The 19,192-nt window shown below is 44.7% G+C and overlaps 1 protein-coding gene across 3 annotated transcripts in view; it reads left to right on the plus strand.

Annotated features, from left to right (window-relative positions):
- The window catches only part of IRAK3 (interleukin 1 receptor associated kinase 3), a 71,984-nt gene extending 53,056 nt beyond the window's left edge, over nt 1–18,928 (plus strand). For all 3 annotated transcript variants that reach the window (XM_079775176.1, XM_079775177.1, XM_079775175.1), the window contains 4 exons: nt 12,700–12,898; nt 13,146–13,208; nt 13,285–13,449; nt 14,676–18,928. In XM_079775176.1, the coding sequence (XP_079631302.1) occupies nt 12,700–12,898; nt 13,146–13,208; nt 13,285–13,449; nt 14,676–15,200 (952 nt within the window). In that variant the 3' untranslated portion in view covers nt 15,201–18,928. The remainder of the gene's footprint in view (nt 1–12,699; nt 12,899–13,145; nt 13,209–13,284; nt 13,450–14,675) is intronic.
- The last annotated feature ends 264 nt before the right edge of the window (nt 18,929–19,192 follow it).

Genomic DNA, 19,192 nt, shown 5'->3' on the forward strand with positions numbered 1-19,192 from the left:
TGGCCCTGAGAGGGGCTGTAGCTTGGCTGAGGCAGCTCCCTTCTTCCAAGGACGATCCCAGCTTCGGTTTAGCTGTGAGCCATCAGCCACTCCTCCCCGATGGGAAGTGAGTGCCTCCCTGGGTCCTGAAGGAGAGACCTGGGCCACACCCCTGCAGCCACCGCAGTTAGGCATGAAGATTGGACTGGATGCCGCTCTGTAAAATGTGACCAAATGATTCTTCTTTTCCATGTACTTTCCTTCCCACCTCTTTCCATCCTTTCCTCTCAATTCAGCAGAAGCTGACTTTCTACTTACACTGTGATTCTGAGCAATTTGCTTAACTTATCTAAGCCTTAGTTTCTTCCTCTGCAAAATGCTAATAAAAGAATAACAGCTTTGCCCTGGTGGGGTGACTCAGGTGGATGGAGTATCATCCTGTACACCAAAAGCTTTCGGGTTCAATTCCTTGTCAGGGCACATACTTAGGTTTTGGGTTTGACCCCTGGTTGGGGTGCGTATGGGAGGCAGCCAATTGATGTTTATCTCTCTCATCAATGTTTCTCTCTCCCTCCCTTCCTCTCTCTCCAAAATCAATAAACATATTCTCGGGTGAGAATTGAAAAACAAACAACTCTTAAAAAAATAGCTTCTATTCTAGGGTAATATGAAAAAGCATATATGGTGCTTGGCAAAGAGTATACTCACCAAGTGGTAGTTCCTGTTATAATTGCTCAAGAAATGGTGGAAATAGCAGTGGAGGAGGCTAAGATCTGATGGCTAATCATTCCTTTTACTTCTCTTTTACGTACTGTCTTAACTCATTCCGAATGCTATAACCAAAATACTATAAAGTGGGTGACTTATAAACAACACACACTTATTTCTCACAGTTCTGAAGGCTGGGAAGTCCAAGGCAGGCCTGCTCTTTGTCTGTGAGGGCCCACTTTCTGTTCATAGACAACCATCTTTCCCCTGAGTCTTCACGCGGCTGAAGGGACAAGGGGTCTCTCTGGGGCCTCTTTATAAGGCACTAATCCCTTTTAGGTGGGCTCTATCCTCATAACTAATCACATCCCAAAGACCTACCTCCTAATAACATCATCTTGGGTTTAGGGTTTCAACATATGAATTTGGGAAGGCACAACCATTCATTGTGGTTGGGGTTGGCTTCAGTCCATAGTACTTTACCTCCATCATCAATTTATTGTGTTTGAAAAGTGGATCCACAAACTAAGCTCTATTTTTTTTTTAAATCACTTCTGTGTTAACTTTTGGAACATTAAAAAAAAATTACATTCATTTTAATTCACAAGTATTCATGGAACATCTGTGTGCAGAGCATTGTATTAGACCATGATGATCATAGTCTTGTCCTTGAAGGTTCCGCCTGGTGATCAGAGAGATAACACAATCACAGAAAGTATACAATGCACCACTCACTATGCCCAATGCATGGCTGGTCTGAGAATGCTCTTCTTCTAATTAGGTAGTTCTAAGCCAAGTCTTTGAGGAGATAGGTCATGGCAGTGGATTAGTTGAGAGAAGAGAAGAGACTATTCCTGGTGGAGGTGATGATACGTTCAATGGAACAGAGAAAAGAATTGCCAACCATATAACAAAAGCAAGACAAATGGATTGATTGGAGAGGAAAGGATGAGGTTGGAATAAGGAAAGATAAGACAGGAGAGGGGTAAGGAATGTGGTTGGGGTTGGATAGAGCCTTGAGGTCTAACTGGTCTGAGGATCTAGATTTAATAAGCAGGGCTCTCTCAAGGGACTCCGAGGCTTCTCTGGGGTTTAAGGGGCAAGAGAACGGTTCTGGAATCAGTAGTAGATTATCACAATTTTAAAGGAGGCCACTTATTCCAGGCCAGAATCCCAGTACTTGTTTGGATGTGCTGAAGTATAAAATCATGTGAGGAACACACTAGATGAGTGCCTGATGAGAAATGGAGATGCAGAGTACCGAAAGATATCCGATCACAGACGGAGAATTTCATGGGACAGGCAGGGTTTAAACGGGAAACGCAACTAGCAACATATTTTATGGTTTTAGTTGGTGAAGGGGCTGCCAATGATTGCTGCCTTTTGGGTTTTTCAAAGGGCTCAAAGACCCAACATAACCATCGGTAGACTATGCCCGCCCGGGCATGTGTCAGGGTGTGGAGTTGTGGTATATGGGCACTAATTGAGAATTGTGGTTTCACAGTTGTTCATCAGTGTGTTCCTCTCTGCTCCAGAGCAAATCGGCCTCTTTCACAGACACTCAACTCTTGACTTTCAGCTAAGCCTGCCAGCAAAGATGTTAATTAGCAGTAGATTCCCCGCCCCCCGCCCCCCACTTCCTTTGGTGATGCACACACCTGATCTCTAGAAACTGGAATGAAACCAACTAGTTTCATTCAAGGCACTGAGCATGTGCCAGGTGGTAATGACATTCAGTTCCCAACAGTCTCGGCCAAACTTAAACTGGCTGACCTAGATTACCCTCCCGAGTTTCTTTTAAATGAATCCTTCACTGTGCTCTAAGTGGGGGCCTCCTTGGTTCTTGGTTCCTCTGTGTACAGCCTAGTGCTCTTAGGAATTCTTACTTTTCTGCCTTTGTCTATTAATTTTTTAATTCTTTGTAAGGAAAGGCAGCTTCTAGGAGATCTGTCATTTTGTTACACAGCCCTGATAATAGACTTAAAAAAAAAAAAAGGACATTTCAGAATGTGTTAAACAGTGATCTTTTGATGAGTAAGTCAGGGCTCTGTTTGTGTTGGAAAAATGGGAGATACTGTATTGTTACCTTTATTTTCGTTTCTGCATCTGGAGCTCAGATGATGGATCACAGAAGAGTTTATTGTACATCCTTTGACATTATCAAATAATGTTTTTAATAGTATGAAATAACCTGGAAGAATGTGCATAAAGTGAGATTAAGTGAAAAAGGCCAAATTGAAGTAGCATTGAGTACACGATTATAACTTTATAGTACTACAAATTTAGGAATTAAAGAAATAGATTAAAGTAAAACATAGAAAGTAAAACATACCAAATAGAAAGTAAAACATACCAAAATATAAATAAGGCTGTATTTAGACAGAGAGATGTAGCTTTTAACTTAATGGCATAGTTATTACTTCTATGCTGTGTTTTTAAAATTTTAAAATAAAATTTATAATAGTTATAACATTTATACAATTGTATAATAAAAATAATATTTATTAGAAAAAATAACCTGGCATCAGATCTTTTTATTTCAAACCGAGGAAGCTGAAGAAACTTCAAGAAGGAGTCTAGTTACTAAGTGATGTCTGAAAGTTCTATTTCATTCATTCCCTGTAATTACTTCCATCTACAAAAGAAGCTTGGTGATCTCACGCCTTTGTGGTTTTTAAAATAGCTTAAGAAATGAAGATTGTAAGGTCATAATTCTGCAGCCTGGAGCCCAAAGTGTGAGCAGCACCTTCGTCTAAGCAACGAAAAGGTGCCTGCGCCGGCACTGCAGGTGACAGGGCAGGAGCACGGGAAATCCGCTCAAGCCCAGCCTCACACTCTCAGGCCACGGGTTTCTTCTCACGTGTATGATCTGAGCCAACCGGGATGATCTCACGTTGGATCTCTTCTTGCTTTCGAATTCTGTGACACTGCACCTGCCTATTTGTGTGCTGTGCTCTATACCCAAATCTGGGGATTGTACCAGGAGAAGGAAGTGAACCTACATTTTTAAAATCCTGGTCATGCTTTATCCTGATCAACTTCAGAGTGGGGATGAGTTCAGCTACGTTAAGGAGGTACCTCCAGAGTTCCGCTCACCCTAGAGCAGGCGAGGCAAAGTCCTGAATTGCCTGTTCCCCAGAGTCTTCTCTCTCTCCTTCCCCCTTTTCAACAACCAACCCAGATGTCATTGCTGTCTCTGTCTCTTGTCACCGATTACGTGTATGGCCTTTGGGTCAGGAAGATCTCGGTTCAAATCCCTGCTCTGCTACTTGCTGGCTGTCTGACCTTTGGCGAATTCCTTGAATCCCCAGAGGCTCAGTCTTCTTATCTGGAACTGAGCCGGCTACTACTGCACTCCTCCCAGATGGTGGGGATGGAGGGAGATCACCTATATAAGGCACCGCCCAGGGTTTGGCAATAAGCTGTAATTTCTCCCACCTAGTGGAGGCTACCTCTTCCACCTCCCAAGTGTCTCATCCAGCCAGCCCTGGGCCCGAGCACAGCAGTTGTCAGAGCACCATCGGGGCGCAGCTCTGATGATTAGAGCTTCCTTTATAGTGAGCTGAAACCTGTCTTCCTGTGACCGCTCAGCCACTGGTTTGCACTGGAATTATCTATATACACCTAAAGAAAAGAGGAGATAAAAGTTCATTTCAATTCCGCTTTGTAATCAGCAGTTACTTAATCTCTTATGAGTAGCTGAATAAAACGATTTTTTTTTTCTAGTTAACTATAGTAAATTGAAAGAGCACTGAACACAGGAAAAAGAGGGCTAAGCTTTAGTCCTGGCTCTGCCACTAAAAAATAATTTTGCACCCTAGCCAGTTAGGCTCATTGGATAGAGTGTCAGCCCTTGGATTGAAGGGTCTGGGGTTCAATTCCCGTCAAGGGCACTTAGTTTGGTTGCAGGCTCGATCCATGGCCCTGGTCTCTCTCACATTCATGTTTCTCTCACTCTGTTTCTCCCTCTCACTTCCCTTGTCTCTAAAAAAGAAAATCAGTGGCCCTAGCTGGTTTGGCTCAGTGGATAGAGCATTGGCCTGCGGACTGAAGGGTTCCAGGTTTGATTCCAATAAAGGGCACATGCCTGGGTTTCCGGCTCGATCCCCAGTAGGGGGCGTGCAGGAGGCGGCCGATCAATGATGTTTCAATCTCTCCCTCTCCCTTCCTCTCCGAAATCAATAAAAATATTTTAAAAAACCCAATGGAAAAATATCCTCGGGTGAGTATTAACAACAACAAACTATTTTGCACCAAATAAGTCATTTCAACCATGTGAGCCTCATTTACTTCATCTGAAAAAGGAGCGATTATATTATATAGCAGCGATGATAAATCATTTTCATCTCACATTTCATCTTTGATTGATTGGCAATGATTTCCCACAGGCAGTATTGAAAGGGAATTGGGGGTGGGGGAGGGTGTGCATTCTGAACTCAATTAGTGATGTCTGCCAAGAATATGGGAGAATGTTTTGGCAACATTGGGGCCACATATTTGCCATATGAAGAGAGGTCTAATCTACTTATGGTTTTAAATTCTCTTAATTAACAAACTGACTATATCAACACATGTTTGCTTACTACTATCTTCTATAGACTCAGCATCATGCTTATGTAAACAACAGAAGCTAGTCTCTGAGTAAGAGTCAAATGGCATATAGTGCAGCTGTGCAGTGGGGACTTGGAGAAAGGAGGACCGCTGGAATCCGGGGCAGTAGAGTGAAAACTTCGTGGAGGAAGTGAATATTAGGCTGCAGAGAGGCCTGGATAAAAATTAGTGGGGGGAGGGAGGGAGAGGAGTACTTTGCAGGTGACGGGAACAGTATAAAGAAAGAGCACTGAACACAGAAAGGAGGGGAATGGCAGGGAGGTAAGGGGTAAAGGGAATCAAATGCTTGGTGGGATGGGGAAACCAAACTTTTGGTGGTGAGCATGCTATAGTGTATACAGATATCAAATGATAATGCTGTGCAGCTGAAACTTACATAATGTTCTTAACCAATGTTACCTCAATAAAAATTAAAAATTTAGCCCGACTGGTGTAGCTTAATGGTTGAGCATTGACCTATGAACCAGGAGGTCATGGTTCAATTCCTGGTCAGGGCACATGCCTGGGTTGTGGGCTCGATCCCCAGTGTGGGGCCTGTAGGAGACAGCCAATCAATGATTCTCTCTCATCATTGATGTGTCTATCTTTCTCTCCTTCTCCCTTCATCTCTGAAATCAATAAAAAAAAATTTTTTTTTAAATTAAAAATGTTAAAAAAGAAAGAAAGCCCTTAAACACCAGTAAGTGCAGTCCGCCCTGCCTGCATTAGTAAGTGCTAATTCATCAGGGTAGCTGACAGGCTGATCAGGGGAGTCAGTGAAAGCTCGAGGACTTTAGACCTGACCTAAGAGCCCACTGGACAATGTATTAACCTCCCCAACAACCCCGAGTTTGGGTATCATTGGTCTTATCTCAGTTTGACACAGGAGGAAGCTGAGACTTCCAGAAATTAGTAACCTGCTTCTGTCACACCTCTGTAGACGGGGGAGAGATGGGGCTCGTGTGTGGGCCCAATAATCACGCTCTTATTCGGTGATGAATCATTGTCTCTGCGGGCGCATTGGCTTCACTGGGCAGAGACAGGGAAATCGGCAGGAAAGGAGAACGTGATTCACGTGTGCAGATTTGGAAATGCTGACGTTGGACGCCTGGTGAAAACGGCAGCAGGCGGTGGCCTGACTGGAGATGGCGCCTGAGTGTGCGTTCAGGACCCGCGCCTGTGAAGCAGTGAGCGCAAACGGGCTTCCCGGGAGACGCCGTGCCGAGGACACCCAAGGAGGAAGCCAAGCCCACATTTCAAAAGTGTTTTCGAGAAGCCTGGTGGTTTCGTGTGCCCAAAAATGTCTTCGTAATTTGAACTCTTCAAAGAGAATGTTATAAAAACAAAACTTTATTTCCAGATGGTGGAATTTGAGGAGGAAAAGGATTTAAAGAAAAGAATCTTAAAGAGTTGACGTCTCTGCTCTTGACAAATGACCTTCCCATTTTTATTTGGGGGACGGGGATGTTTTTGAATTACGGGATCCCGTAAAAGCCTCTGAAAGCAGTGATCGTTCTTGCTTTTTCCAACCTGTCCCTTCCCGAGCTTAATTGTTTTCACATTTATGAACAATCTTACATTCAGATGCATTTCAGCTTAGGCATTTTTCATCCCAGACATTCAGCCCTGTTCGTTTCCTGGCGGACATTTCTAATGTTTCCTGTGAGATTATGTTCTCTCATCCATTCGTGTTGCCGTCAGTCTCCTGCCAAGTGCGAGAGTCTTCCGTCCACGGGAAGGGGCCTGGGAAAGAACGGAGGGAAGGAGGCACTGCTTTGGTCAGAGATGTTTGGTTGCAGCAAGTCACAGAGAGTTTCCTTTGCAAGGGACTAGAAGACTGAGTGGCTGGGAAGGGGGGTAGGAAGCCACAGTGGGCCCCTTCCTACGACCGTGGCATGCTTGCCTGCGGACCCAAGCCTCCCCCTCCACTCCCAGCCCTGATCTGTGTGGTGAGCCTGCCCCAACTCTATATGGTAGGAATGGCAGAGCCGGAAGGAAGTGCAGTTTGTTGGTTTGTTTGTTTGCTTAATTAACCAGCCTCCTCCCTCCTCCTCTCCCTCCACAAAAATATTTTGTTTTTCAGGAGCATTTTAGATACAAACAACTCTTTTCCTTCAGACTCTCCTATTTTCCCCTGAGAGTCTCCTTTCTTTTTTTCTTTTGTTAATTCTCACCTGAGACTATTTTTCCATTGGTGTTTAGGGAGACTGGGAGAGGGAAAGACAGAGAGAAACACTGATATGAGAGAAACACATTGATTGGTTGCCTCCTGCATGTGCCCTGACCAGGGCCCGGGCCAAGGAGGAGCCTACAACCAAGGTACATGCCCTTGACCAGAATCGAACCTGGGAGACCCTTTAGTCTTCAGACCAACGCTCCATCCACTGAGCTAAACAGGCTAGGGCTCTCCTTTCTTCTAAAATATCTAAATATGTTCATTCTTTTCTAAGGGATGCCAATTTTATTACATAAATTAAAAAATCCCTTATTAACTCTATTTGTCATCACTGACTCCAAACCCCCACATTCATTTACTTAAACACATGGATACATACATGTATGCACACATATGTACTAAACAGTCCTATATAATAAAACCCTAATATGCAAATTGACCGAACAGTGGAACGACCGGTGGAAGGACTGGTCGCTATGATGCACACTGACAACCAGGGGGCAGATGCTCCCCGAGAGGGAGGTGACCAGCGGCTGCTATCAGGGGGTGGAGCCGGCCAGCGGGCGGTGCCTGGCTGCCAGCCAAGTCGGGTGCCAGCAGGGCCCCCCCCCATTACCCCACCCGCTGGTTGCCCCACAGATGGCCCTGATCGCCAGCCAGGCCTAGGGACCCTACCCTATATATTGGGAACAGTCTCTTAGATTTAAAAATTAAAACCTGGCAAGGCTACTCTAACATGAAAAAACAGGAAGATGCAGCAATGACATGCATGGACTCTGGCTTGTACATTTTGTGGTCAGCCCTCATTCTGACACTTATAACTGTGTGACAAAGCCAATTACTTAACTTCTCTCTGCTTCAGTTTTCCCACCCATAAGATGGGGAAATGGTACTACTGCCTCAGAAGCATCATGTTATGTACTACTTTTTATAATCAGGGCAAAAAAATGTAGCTGCCCATACAACAGCAAGATGCCATTCACCTATATGAAAAGTATGGTCACTGGTGCATGCAGCCTCCCGGATTGTGAGAGGGATGTCTGACTGCCTGTTTAGGCCCGACATCCTCTGAGGGGTCCCAGATTACGAGAGGGCGCATGCTGGGCTGAGGCCCCCCACCCTACCCCTGTGCACAAATTTGGTGCACCGGGCCTCTAATATCTTATATTTTATCTTTCCATGGTCTTAAAATTCCTGGAAATGTTCATTTAGTAGATTCTTTCAGAACTTCTTTGGAACTATTCTGAAACTCAGTTGATGCCTTGAAACTAGCTAAAGCAAGGGCCCTCAGAGTCCAGGGTTATCCTCTAACCTCTGTACCTTTGTTATTTCAAATTGGTGTCCTTGAACTTCTAGAGATACCCAACCAAGTTCCCTGGGACTTTAAGGTCAGGTGGAGTGTGTAGAATAGACAATGGCCAACCCACATCCTTCAAAGCACATTTCCAGTCCTTCCCTGAATATCAGGCACCCTGCTTGTGTTTTCTCACTTAATCCTTGTAACAATCCTGTGTGTTAAGCACTATCAGATCTGTTTACCCACAGGGAAACGGAGGCTCAGGGGAGTTGTGCTAGTTCGGTTGGAGATGCAATTTCACACCAACAGGAGGAATACCCTGTATTGACTGGGCCTTCACAGAGAGCATAGGACTCATAAGGCACCTGTCAAAGCAACACCGAGCTCTAGTGCTGTCTCTGAGTCCTGCCTGGCTTCACTGGGAAAGAAACAGCTGCATCATCCCAGCGGGGAGTAAGGGTTTCTGTTCGCATCGTTTTGGCCAGATGCACTGCAGCGGGGGGGCTGTGTGCACCCCTCCCAGTCACTTGCAGGCTCCCGGGGAGACTGGGTCTTGCCTCATCCGATGAGGGGTATCTTGGTGTGGCAACAGCAGTAACACCGACAGCAAGATGTCCTGTCGCCTCAGGCTGTCAACCAGAGGCCATGTGGGTCCTCTTTATCTCTGGGGCCTATTGGGTGGAGTCTGGACTTTTCCTGAGAGTTGCCAGGCACTCAGGGACTGGGCTACTGGGCACCAATAAATGTCCCATAAAGTCCTATAAAAATAAATGTATCTTTAAAAACCAGTAATGCACTTACATGTCAAACATGGTATTTGCACTTACGTTCAAATCCTGAGCGATAAGCTAGGTGTATCATCTTGCTTTATATTTAAGGCCCACGGGCTTCTACTGAATCAGGAGACAAACTGGTGAGCAAAGAAAGCAATTCTTGTAACCGTTGAGGGATGCAGTTCCCCCCAAAAAAGAATTGTCGTAAAGACTCTGAGCAAGAGGGAGATGAAGTAATATTCCCAGAGTGAGGATATAAGTCACCACCTGTGGAGGCTTTTCCCCATCTCCTCCGTGACCCTACCACTGATCCTTCTGCGGAAGAATGATCTAGAGGCCTCTCCATCACAGTAAGTGGTTTTGTGGGAAAGAATAGAAGAAATAGGTTGCAGAGACACTAAATTAAGTGTGTGGGCCATTGGGTGTTTCTCACCTGTGTCTTTGGTAGCCACAATAGCTAGCAACTGCCCTTTTAGTGCACCATATTGTTACATGAGTTCAGTTAATTATGTTGTCTTTATTTTTTTTTTTAGTCCGTATTTACCCCGATAGGTTAAACGCATTCAGTTGACCTACGTGGTAGCTGTAGGCACTTTATGTTGGAACATTCTATTTGAGGTAGAAGCAGGGGAAAGAATTAGGCAGAATTGATTGTTGACGGGCCTTATGCAATCCCCACTTTTCTGAAACAGAACATCCTTCTTCCTCGGCTACCATTAACCTTTATTTAGAACAGAGTAAATCACTGGGCTCAAAATTTATGGTATACAGTAAGGCCTGCTGATACACAACTTGTCTTTTCACCAAATGTCATTATTCAAAGTGTAAACACAGCGCCCTAGGACAATTTCGCATTCTTATTGATGGCCGCTCGCTGCCCCGAACCCTCCGTGGGTTTTACCGGGTAACGCATCGCGGTTCCCCGGGCCGCCTCTTAAGAACTGCTTTACCAGCTGCCGCAAGCTTCCCACCAGCTCTGCTGAGGGTCAAATAAATAGATTAGATTATGGGGGGGGGTTTTGTTGTTACTGCTTTTTTCCTCTTTTGTACCTAGGAAAGAACTATTCTTTGGGAGTCTGAGTGATCCACAGATTGAGCTTTTTGCATTCTCATGGCTCTGGCATCCTAAGTTCCGCTTTAAACCTTCTTCAGAGCTGGTGGAGGAAGAAGAGGGCTAGCAGTTTGACAAGGAAAATCTGGCATTCGGAGCTCTGCTGCCTCCTCCGGGGCTGAGATGAAGAGGGGCGGCTGCAGAGGCTGGAGGGGCGGGCGGAAGGCCGGTCCTGGTGATGAGAGCTAACGAACCTCTCTGCTCACCTCACTCCTGGCGCGCCTGCCACACTCCTGCATTAACTACCCCGGCACTCAGAGTTGATCAGGGCATCCCAGGAAGCCCTGGCCTTGATCTGAAAGAGTGCAGCGTACACCCGTGGAAGAAGTAATTATGAACTAGATGTCTGTTCTTACCGAGAGATGGGGAGAAGGGAGGATCTGGCTCTAGTATATTCCTCATCTTCAGAAGGATGTCAGGCTAGTTAATGCTGTTTTCCAAGTGAGAAACCCAAGAATGGGGGAGGAGCGACAGAGGTGTGTGAGACCCAGGCTGGTCTTAGAAGCTGCTGCGTTGGAAATATCAGGAGAGAAAAGACAAGGCAGGGAGAGAAACGAGGACTGTGCTTCTGAGATAAGCCGCCTCCCAGATACAAGTCCCTCCCCGACGTTCTCCTCATTAATGAAAGGAGCGCACACAGGCAGGGGCTCTAGGGCTTATGCAGAAGGTGGGTCCTTTGGGATTTGCGATTCTCCTGCCACCTTCAGGGGAGGGAGAGTGACATAAAGTTTAAGGCGTGTCTTTCCCATCCCAGGGAGCCCCATCATTTTGTTTGTCAATTGAGTCCTAGACAAAGTCTGGATTAGAATTCTCCAGGCCTCCACTTCAAATCCTTGAAACAGAGCCAAGACTGACTATTCGGAATCACAGCAGTGCCTGCAGTTCAGGCGTGTGGTATAGCCTGCTGTCAGCCTGCTCGTCCAGGGACAGCAGGGACTCTGTAGCTTTCGTGAGAGCCAACACTTGTTGAGAATTAATAATCTCCTGTGTTTATCCTGCAGCTATTCACCACGTTTAACAAGAGTGTGTGGGACTCCACAGGTCCCGCCTGGCGTTGGGATGGGCAGGGATATACTAGCTTTGGTTTCAGGAGACAAAAATAAGCCCTTAGCAAAGTTGAAAAGCAGATAACGTTCTCTTAGCCCACCCACCTCTTTTCTCAATGGCCATCTGCTCTCTTGTGAGGAATTACTAACCCCCACCTAAGCCAGCGTTTACTGAGCATGCCCAGCAGTAGGCTCTGTCTGTGCCTGTGAGTTCTGTTGTTTTCCTCATTTCACTCGTGAGGGAAGATGCTGCTGAGGTTTCCGGGGTGAAGTGACCCGCCAGCGGCTAGAGCCAGGTGGGCCGTGGGAAATCTTTATATTTCAACTTATCTTTTCCCACCCCTCCTACCGCAGCCCTTCCAAGGTCAAACAAGCTCACGCTTACTCCCAGCCACGATGTGAAGTGACTATTAAGGTTTTTATGTGACGAACAGCTAAAATGGACTCCAAGACTTTGCCTTTGACTCTTTAGACGGTTATATTTTAAACAAGACTGAAAGACAAAGAAGCCATGGGGATGGGACTGTGGAGTAGGGTTATTCTTAAAGCAGGGACAGTGAAGATTCCTCAAAACCTCGCAGGTGAGTGGCTGCAGGCAGAGCATTCCACAGCAGAGCTCCGTGCACAGAACTGACAGTTACTGGCTGAGTCAGACCCAGGTCTTGTTCCCATCACGTGCAAGAAGAGCACACGGAAGGCTGCTTTGGTTCACGTTAGTGTCTCCCATTGACGAACCATCAGCCTTAGCCACCAACTCCACGTAGGCAGCTGTAAATTCGAAATGCCCACGGTTCCTAGGACAGGATTTGGTTTTTGTTTCTATAGAACACTTGGATTTAGGACACATTCTCACATGAAGAGAAATGAGAATATGTCCTACGGTTCATGGAAAATTATGGATGGCTCTATTTTGTCCGTGTTTGTAATTAATGAGACACGAAGGTGAGCTCGTCACGTTGTTTTTCACCACAATGTCTTCATGTTGTTTCTGTCTTGTTTGTCCTTGCTCATCATTTTAGTGCCAACATACTTTTGGATGATCAGTTTCAACCCAAACTCACTGATTTTGCCATGGCACACTTCCGACCCCACCTGGAGCCTCAGAGCGCCACCATAAGCGTGAGCAGTGGCAGCAGTAACCATCTGTGGTACATGCCGGAGGAGTACATCAGGCAGGGCAAGCTGTCCACTAAAACAGATGTCTACAGCTTTGGCATCGTAAGTACCGACAATGCTCTCAATTGAGTGGGACATTTGAAACCTGTATGATTTTATTAACCAATGTCATGCAACAAATGATCTCCTGTTACTCATTGTGTTATACGTTAATTTTGAGTAATCAATCAGTAATAAAATATAAATTCATTAATTGGAATGAACTATATTCATTGTTAAGGTTACTAGCCGCCACTAATATGTGGATGTAGTTAATGTACGTAAGTGACTTTCTGTGTGTCCTTTGTAGGTGATAATGGAAGTTCTGACCGGTTGTAAAGTGGTGTTGGATGACCCAAAGCACATTCAGCTGGTAAGACTTGTCCTCTCTGCACCGGGGCCATCTTTCTGATAGAGTTCTAAATGAGGTTGTCTTCTTCTCCTCCTAGAGGGATCTCCTGATGGAATTGATGGAGAAGAGAGGCCTCGATTCCTGTGTCTCATTTCTAGATAAGAAAGTGTTTCCCTGCCCTCGGAATTTTTCTGCCAAGCTGTTCTCTTTGGCGGGCCAGTGTGCTGCAACACGGGCAAAATTAAGACCATCAATGGATGAAGTACGTATGCACACAGTTTTATTAAAAATTGAGTCCACAGAACCATGGAAAATCTAAATTGGATAAATGTGTATCTAAGTAAATTCTTTATTAATGAGACAAATCCAGCCCCCCAAATAGAATTCTCATCTAATAGAGAGCTTTTCTAGGTCGAAATGTCACATCATCAGGTCCTCTAGTAGAGGTCATTCTTGGGTGGAACCAGGGAACCACAAACATTTTAAGGAAGAGACATAGTAATTGGGAGATAATATTTTATTCAACCTTCATTAAGAGATCTGCCCATTAAAAATGCAGTGTGTATTCCCCTTACTGGTTTTTTAATTCATCCATCCATCTATTTAATCATCCATTCATTTATTTGTTTACAATAAACAAATATTTATTTAGTGCCTACTTTGCAAGGGCCAGATGTTGTGCTGGGTGCTGGGGATACTGCAGTGATCAAGATACAGCTGCTGCCCTCAAGCCCACTATCCACAGGGAGAGTGACCTCAGGAAACATGAGATTCAGGACAGGAAGATAAGGATCCTGGTAGATGGGAGCATGGAATTAGTACATTCTAGCTGATGGAAGTCAAGGAAGCTTCTTGATGGAGGGGCCAGAGGAGGTAGGCCCTGAAGAACAGGGTGGATTTAGGCAGCCGTAAGGATGGACGGACATTCCAGGGAGAGAATATACACCTGCAAAGGCTCAGAGGGCTGGATTTCATGTCGCAAAGAACATAGGTAGTTCTGCTTCTGTGGATGGTGGGGAAGGAAAAGCTGCAGGGTTGCAATAGAAGGTTCCAGGTGATAGAGCAGGGGTGGGGAACCTTTTTTCTGCCAAGGGTCATTTGGATACTTATAGCATCATTCGAGGGCCATATAAAATTATCAACTTAAAAATTAGCCTGCTGCCTTCTAAAATCAATAAAAACATACTTTTTAAAAATGATAAGAGATTCACCACAGGTCAAAAAGTAGTGGTAGCAAATCTAGGCCTAAGGTCAGGCCTCTTGATATTCAATTCAATGCAGTTTCTTTTATCCTTTGCTTCAAGTCACTTAATTTACTCATTAAAACGAAGGGTTTAGCTAATCTTTAATACCTTCTCATTCAGAATTCTGTAGTAGAACTGATTTCATGAAAACAAAAGCACAGTCCTTCACAGGTAGACAGGAAAAGGGTAAAAGGGGAGGTAGGTCAAGCTTAACTCGATGTTTGCTTACTTCTTGGTTAATTAGGTCCTACCTACTCTCGAAAGCACTCAAGCCGGCTTATACTTTGCTGAAGATCCTCCCACCTCACTCAGGTCTTTCAGGTGTCCTTCTCCTCTGTTCTTGGATAACGTGCCAAGTATTCCAGTGGAAGATGATGAAAGACAGAACAGACAGCCCCTGCTTCATGATAAACATTTGAGAAAAGAGAGAATGGCTCAGAAAATCCCTTTTGAATGCAGCCAGTCTGAGGTTACTTATCTGGGCTTTGACGGGAAGACGGGAAGTAAGAGAAATGAGGACGCTTGCAAACTGCCCAGTTCTCCTCGTGAAGAATGTTGGCCTCCAAAGCACGCGGCACCAGCCTGGGATTCAGGGGCCTCCGGTGTAGATGCGGACCCGTCTGCAGAAGCTGCAGGCCACTCTCACAGGAGCAGGCCGGTGGAGACCAGCTGTTCCAGTGAATTTGTCTGGACTGAATGTAAGCAGGACAAAAAGGAATCCATTTTACCAGAAGATAAAGAAGATGGCAAGTATTACCCAGGCACTTGAGTACAGGTGCCATCTTGGGAAGACATTGCCTTCGTTAGTAATGTCCTGAGGATGATCCATGTGACCTTGGCAATGAGGATCAACAATCTGGACGATCCCATTCTTTGCTCTCCAACTTGCAAAACAGGGGGCCTTAAAAGTGTGTTTTATCGGGTAATCGCCTCAGATCAAACCTAGGCTAAATGAGAGCCATTCGTGATTACTCAAGATCATGGGCTCTGACTTCGGACAAACAAAGCAATCAAAACCTCCCCAAACGAGACTGGATTCTAATGTCCTTCACGGCATTGATCTGAGCCCTCAGAGCCTCATTCTGCTACGTGTGTTCAGTTGGATTCCATTGTTGGGTGTAGCTTGCCTGTGAAGTCGTAGGAAATGTCTAGTTTATAAATATTAATAGTTGCCCTTTAAAGAATTGCCTTTCCGTGTACTTTGACTGACCCGTGGCAGTTCCCTGTTCATCTCTATCAAGCTTGCCTGTGTGCAGATGAGCCAGGCTCACCCTCGGCTATGACATGGTCTCTGCAGAGAGCGGATTCTTGCGCAAGATCTGTAGTCTGTATTTAAACCCTTAGGATAACTTATCACATAGAATACAATTGTTGACTGTTATTACTTGTACAAGTTCTTTTTTTTACAAACTTAGGTACCTATTATATCCTAAGTAGGATGTATGAAATTTAAATCAAGTCATTTCTGTTTCTGAGAAAACGGCTGGTCAGAAGAGCCTAGGTCTGCTTTTTGACTCTGTACCTTCCAGCTCGATGCCTTTGCTCCTGCTGTGTCCTGTGTCTCTCCCTCTTACAATCTTACCAATCCTTCAGGGCTCAGCAGAACTGCCTCCTCCCGGAGACTTCCCTAATCTCTCCAGCCAGAAGTACTCACTTTATCAGCATTTCCATAGCAATATTTTTGTATTTACATTTTATACTCGTCACTTTCTGAATGATACCAAAGTTGCTTGTGCCATCTTCTCTGTCTGACCAGGCTTGTAAACGGCCTGTATTAGTTGTCTACTGTTGTGTAACGAATCATCACAGACTGAGTGGGCTAAAACAAAGTAGGTTACTTATTTTGCGGTTCTGGAGGTCAAAAGTCCGTGGCATTCCTTCTGGAGGCTTTAGGTGCAGATTCGTTCCCTCACCTATTCAGGCTCCTGCCTTCCTTGGCTTCTGGCCTCTTCATCCTCAAAGCCAGTAGCGTAGCATCTTTGAATCTAGATCTCCCTTTCTCCCTGACTTCTTCTTTATCACCAATTTCTCATACTTTGGCCCTCCTGCCTCTCTCTTATAAGGATCCTTGTGATTGCATTGGGTCCTCACAGATAATCCAGGAAAATCTCTGCATCTCAAGATCCGTAATTTAATCACATCTGCGATGTCTCTTTTCTTCTGTAAAGTAATATATCCGCAGGTTTCTTAGGACATGGACATCACTGGGGACCATTGCTCTGTCACATTCCCTGAGTGTGCAGGGGCCGTCTCTTCAAGGCCTAGCATGGTATCCTATACAGAGCAAGTGTTTTCTTATAAGTCAAGTTGAATTAAATTATCTCTGTGAATTTACTCAAAAATTCAGCTACAGTAAATGCTGTTGAGTAAATTAACAAAGTGGGGATAATGATTATCTTTGTGACGATGGATAGAAATACTCAAGAAAACCATTTCCAGAGGATTTATAACCGCTCCCTCTTCAGGGCATGTATAATGAAAGGGTAGACCACGGCTTCAGAGGAATAGGCACATGGCGTGTGTGTGTGTGTGTGTGTGTGTGTGTGTGTGTGTGTGTGGTTGGGTTAGTCATAGATTAGAATCCAAATTCAAGAACAACTAATTAAAAACAAGAAGTTATCAGGAATTAGCGTCAGGTTAGCAGACCAAGGTCAGAAATGTGGAGCTACAGTTTTGGGGCAAAAAGGATTTCATGGCAGAAAGTGAGCTTCAAAACACAATAAGCCTTAGTCTGATTGACAGGCCCAAAGCAGGCCCCAGGTAAGCAGTTAGGAGAGGCCATGCTCACGGGCAGGGGCAGGTCTGCCGGCGGGCCTGCTGTCCAGTGCTGTCTTCCACATGTGATCGCGATGTCTGTGTTCACAGTGCTCCCAAATGGTCCCTCTGCAAGACTAGTAAGGGAGCAGGCTTGGACTTCAGATGATTTCAATTCTTGTGACCTGACCTGGTTGGCCACTCTTGATTATTCATGCTAATGAAAGGAAGCAGTAGAAGTCTTTGGCATTTGGATTTATAGTACATAAACCATCCTAAGGCTGATTTAGCTTGTTTTATTTGAAAATAGAAAATAGCAAATGTGTTGATTATTTTATCAGTATTAATTTTATCCTTCCAGATTGGCAAATATGGGAGCAATTGACAAGAATATGGGCAAAAGGACATTCTTGTTCACTATTGGCTGGAGTGACAATTGGTACAACCTTTCTAAGAAGGCAATATGTCAATAAAGAAATGTTTAACAAAAAAAAGAAGGCAATATGTATTAAAGTTGGCAATATGTATCAAAAGATTTAAACAACACACTTTTACCCAGCAATTTGTTTAGGAATTTATTCTAAACACTAGAGGCCTGGTGCATGAAAATTCATGCACTGGGGGGTTGGGGGGGTCCCTCAGCCTGGCCTGCCCCCTCTCACAGTTCGGGAGCCCTCAGGTGATGTCCTACTGATGGCTTAGGCCCGCTCCTAAGCCGCAGTCTGGCGCCACCCCCATCACCCCACTGCTGCTGCCACTGCTGGCCCCCATGGCTGCTGGCCCTCGGCCCTGCCAGCCCTTGGCCCTCACTTCTTAGTGCTGGCCCCACCCCCCGCCCACTGGTGGGTGGGGGGCAATCTGGGGCCAGGCTGGCTCGGGGAGGGGCTTGGGAGGTTGAGGCACAGCAGGTCACACCCCGTCCAACCTCTGCAGAGGCATGGCACCAGGACCAGCCCGTGCTGCCGCCTCTCCCATGCTGCTGGCCCTTGGCCCTCGCAGCTGCTGCGGCTTTGTCCAGAAGGACGTAAGGAAGACATCAGGTCTATCCTGTCTAATTAGCATATTACCCTTTTATTAGTATAGATTCACTGAGTGTGCCTAGCATGTTATCCTATACAGAGTTAGTGTTTTCTTATAAGTCAAGTTGAATTAAATTATCAAGTGTGTAAATAAGATGGCAAAGATGTACTTTATGAGATTTATGATATTAACCTTTTGCACTCGGATGTCGAGATTAAAATTACTCTTTGAATGTATCAATAATTTGAAATATAAAAAAATCCAAATAAATAAGTTTGTATGAAAAGAAACTCCAGTTTTTTATTCTACTGCCGCGCTTTGTAAAATCTGGGGTATTTAAAAAATTAAATCCCGAGTAGAATAAAGGAATCGAGAAAAAAGCAAGCGAGTGCAAAGGGTTAAAACATTGGAAACAGCCTAAATGTCCTTCAATAAAAGATGGGTTACATAAAGTGTAGCACACATATACAATTGACTTATATGCAACTGTCATTAAAGATTTAGATCATTGTTTATAACTCTGGAAATTTGTCACTGAAATATTATTGAATGAAAACTCAGACTCCAGAATAGCATGTTTAATATGGCCTCATTTTAATACTGGATATTTTAAAATAATGTATGTTTCATAGAGAGATCTTTGCCAAAAGGTTAATAATGGTTTTTTTCCGGCCTGTGGTATTTGGATGATCTTTACTTTCTTTAGACTTTTACGTATTTGAAATTTTTATAATGAGCATGTATCATTTTTATTTTCTGAAAACAATAAAGCTATTTTTATTTTGGAAAAAAATCCTCAACCTTTCTATATTTGCCCCCCTCTTTGCTTAGTTGTGCCCTTGGTAACAACTGGCAACTAGCAATGCTGCTCCTGTTCCATTGCCCTTTGTACTTTCTGTCCTCAAAGCTTAGGGACTGGCGCTCCCACATAGATTTGTCTGGATCCTCTGAGTAACAAGCTTTGAGAGGGCTTATGAAAAAGCAATC

This window comes from Cnephaeus nilssonii, assembly GCF_951640355.1.
Source record: "Cnephaeus nilssonii genome assembly, chromosome: 6".
NCBI lineage: Eukaryota > Metazoa > Chordata > Mammalia > Chiroptera > Vespertilionidae > Cnephaeus > Cnephaeus nilssonii.